Source organism: Gymnodraco acuticeps, unplaced genomic scaffold (assembly GCF_902827175.1).
Source record: "Gymnodraco acuticeps unplaced genomic scaffold, fGymAcu1.1, whole genome shotgun sequence".
Lineage (NCBI taxonomy): Eukaryota > Metazoa > Chordata > Actinopteri > Perciformes > Bathydraconidae > Gymnodraco > Gymnodraco acuticeps.
Window position 1 is genome coordinate 15,581 of NW_022990231.1, and position 2,009 is coordinate 17,589.

The following is a 2,009-nucleotide window of genomic DNA, read 5'->3' on the forward strand; positions in this document are numbered from 1 at the left end:
GTGGGCCTACTGTACTGTTGCAGTTTTGGAAGATTCATAGCTAACCACACTGAAGATTATGGATTATCTCATGTTTTTAAGCCTCAATTCGTCCTCCCCCCCCCCCCCCCCCCTCTAACATCACCAGAAGTCATCATTTAAGGGGTAATTTCTCAACATTTTCTTCCGGGGGAGCATCCCCCCAGACCCCCCTAGTATGGTTTGGTCACCATTTCCATAGCTCCACCAAAAAGATTTTCCACCAGCCGTCACTGATTCCAACTACTTGCTCTGCTACGCCGTGTGAAAACATAACATATTTTTTGGGGGTTTTTAATTATTATGAAACTGTGAATAATGTGTTCACTCAAATAAATACAAAATATAATAAAAATAAACATTAAGGTGCAGCATTTCGATGAACTGAAATTATCTGTACTTGAACTGTACTGTACTAGTACTCCCCTAAGCAGCCAGTTTGACATTAGGACTTGCTTGTCATTGTATTTTCATGTTGTTTAAAGAAAGATGAACTTGTCCACATTGCTTGCTGACAGGGCAGATCTGCTGGCACTAACAATGTCTCTGTGGAGAACACCCTCTCTAGGGACAGAGGTAGCACAGCCAGGTAGCGCTTTGCTAACATGGCAACATAAGGATATGTGGTGTTTGTAACAGCTTTGGCTCGGTCTGAACTCTCTGCGAGTGGTGGAGGCTTACATGCTAGCGGGAGTTGGGTTTGCACTTCAGTCTTTTTTCTTTTGGTACCGGTGATATTCACGTTCAGGTGATGCCTTTTCAAGAGAGTGCAAGTTTGATGTATTGCCAGCCGCGTAACCAATGTTAGTTGATCAATGTCGACAAACAGCTTTGGTTCGGTCCACCTGTCTTTGTCCGTCATCCTTGTTCGTAACTGAGAAACCAAAATGTTCCCAAACCGGAGACTTCAATGATGCTGGAGGATTTTCAGCTCAACTTGATCTGCGTTCGCCATTTCCACAGTTCCTCAAATTACTGACTACATTTGAACGCATCCCTCTGACCAGCTCTCAGTATGCCTCTCATCCAATGAAATGACTTGCTCGCTCTATGACGCGTTGAACCCAATGTGAGCAAATTACTCTGAATGCTGCGACGCAGCACCTGAGATTACTTCCAACAAGTTGTTCACGTTCTCAAGTTTTTACGTTTAACGTTATATTCGTTCGGTACACACGAGTACCGAACCGAAGGGCCCGTACCAAATATTTCGAATACCGTTACACCCCTAATGAATTGTCATATTAATTAAACTTTGTAATGATTTAGTAAAAAAAAAAGAAGATAAATCAAGTTTTCGGTTCCCAACCCTAGTGTGTTATTGTATAATGTGTTATCCCCCCCCCCCAGGAGTGATGCCCCCCCCGCCCCCTGGTCCAGGTCCTGCGCCTCGGCCTCCTCTCCTTCAGAGAGTCAGAGGCTCTGCAGCAGCAGCTGGTCCTCAGACACCATCAGAGGGTCAGAGAGGAGAACCAGGAGAACCAGGAGAACCAGGAGAACCATCAGAGGGTCAGAGAGCAGAGCCACGCCCTGCTGCTGGTCCAGCACCCCCCCACCTTCACCACGGGGCTGCGCTGCCTCCCCTACCCTCCCCCCCTGCTGGAGGGCCTGCGTCAGACCGGGGCTGAGGTGCAGCGCTGCAGCCGGGGGGGGCTGATCACCTTCCACGGGCCGGGGCAGCTCGTCTGCTACCCCATCCTGCACCTGGGCAGCTTCAAGAAGGTGATCAATAACCTTTAATACCCCATCATGCACCTGGGCAGCTTCAAGAAGGTGATCAATAACCTTTAAATAACGTTGGGTTACGTATTGTAACCCTTGTTATATTAGCACAGGCGGAGCCCTCTACTGGACTCTATGGGTACTACCTTATCCTGCGAGCATTCTCCCACTGAGACTTCTATAGACGTAGCCGGCCTAGGGCGGACCTACCAGAATGCGCACGCATCACACCGTATAAAAGGAGGCCTCGCCTCCTGACTATCATCCTA

At 48.2% G+C, this 2,009-nt stretch overlaps 1 protein-coding gene across 1 annotated transcript; it reads left to right on the forward strand.

Annotated features, from left to right (window-relative positions):
* Positions 1 to 1,374: 1,374 nt before the first annotated feature.
* Positions 1,375 to 1,740, forward strand: lipt2 (lipoyl(octanoyl) transferase 2; the record flags this gene model as incomplete). Its single annotated transcript, XM_034218906.1, is given in 1 exon segment — positions 1,375 to 1,740. A coding segment is annotated over 1 exon segment (366 nt), but the record flags the coding sequence as incomplete, so codon positions are not given.
* Positions 1,741 to 2,009: the final 269 nt, after the last annotated feature.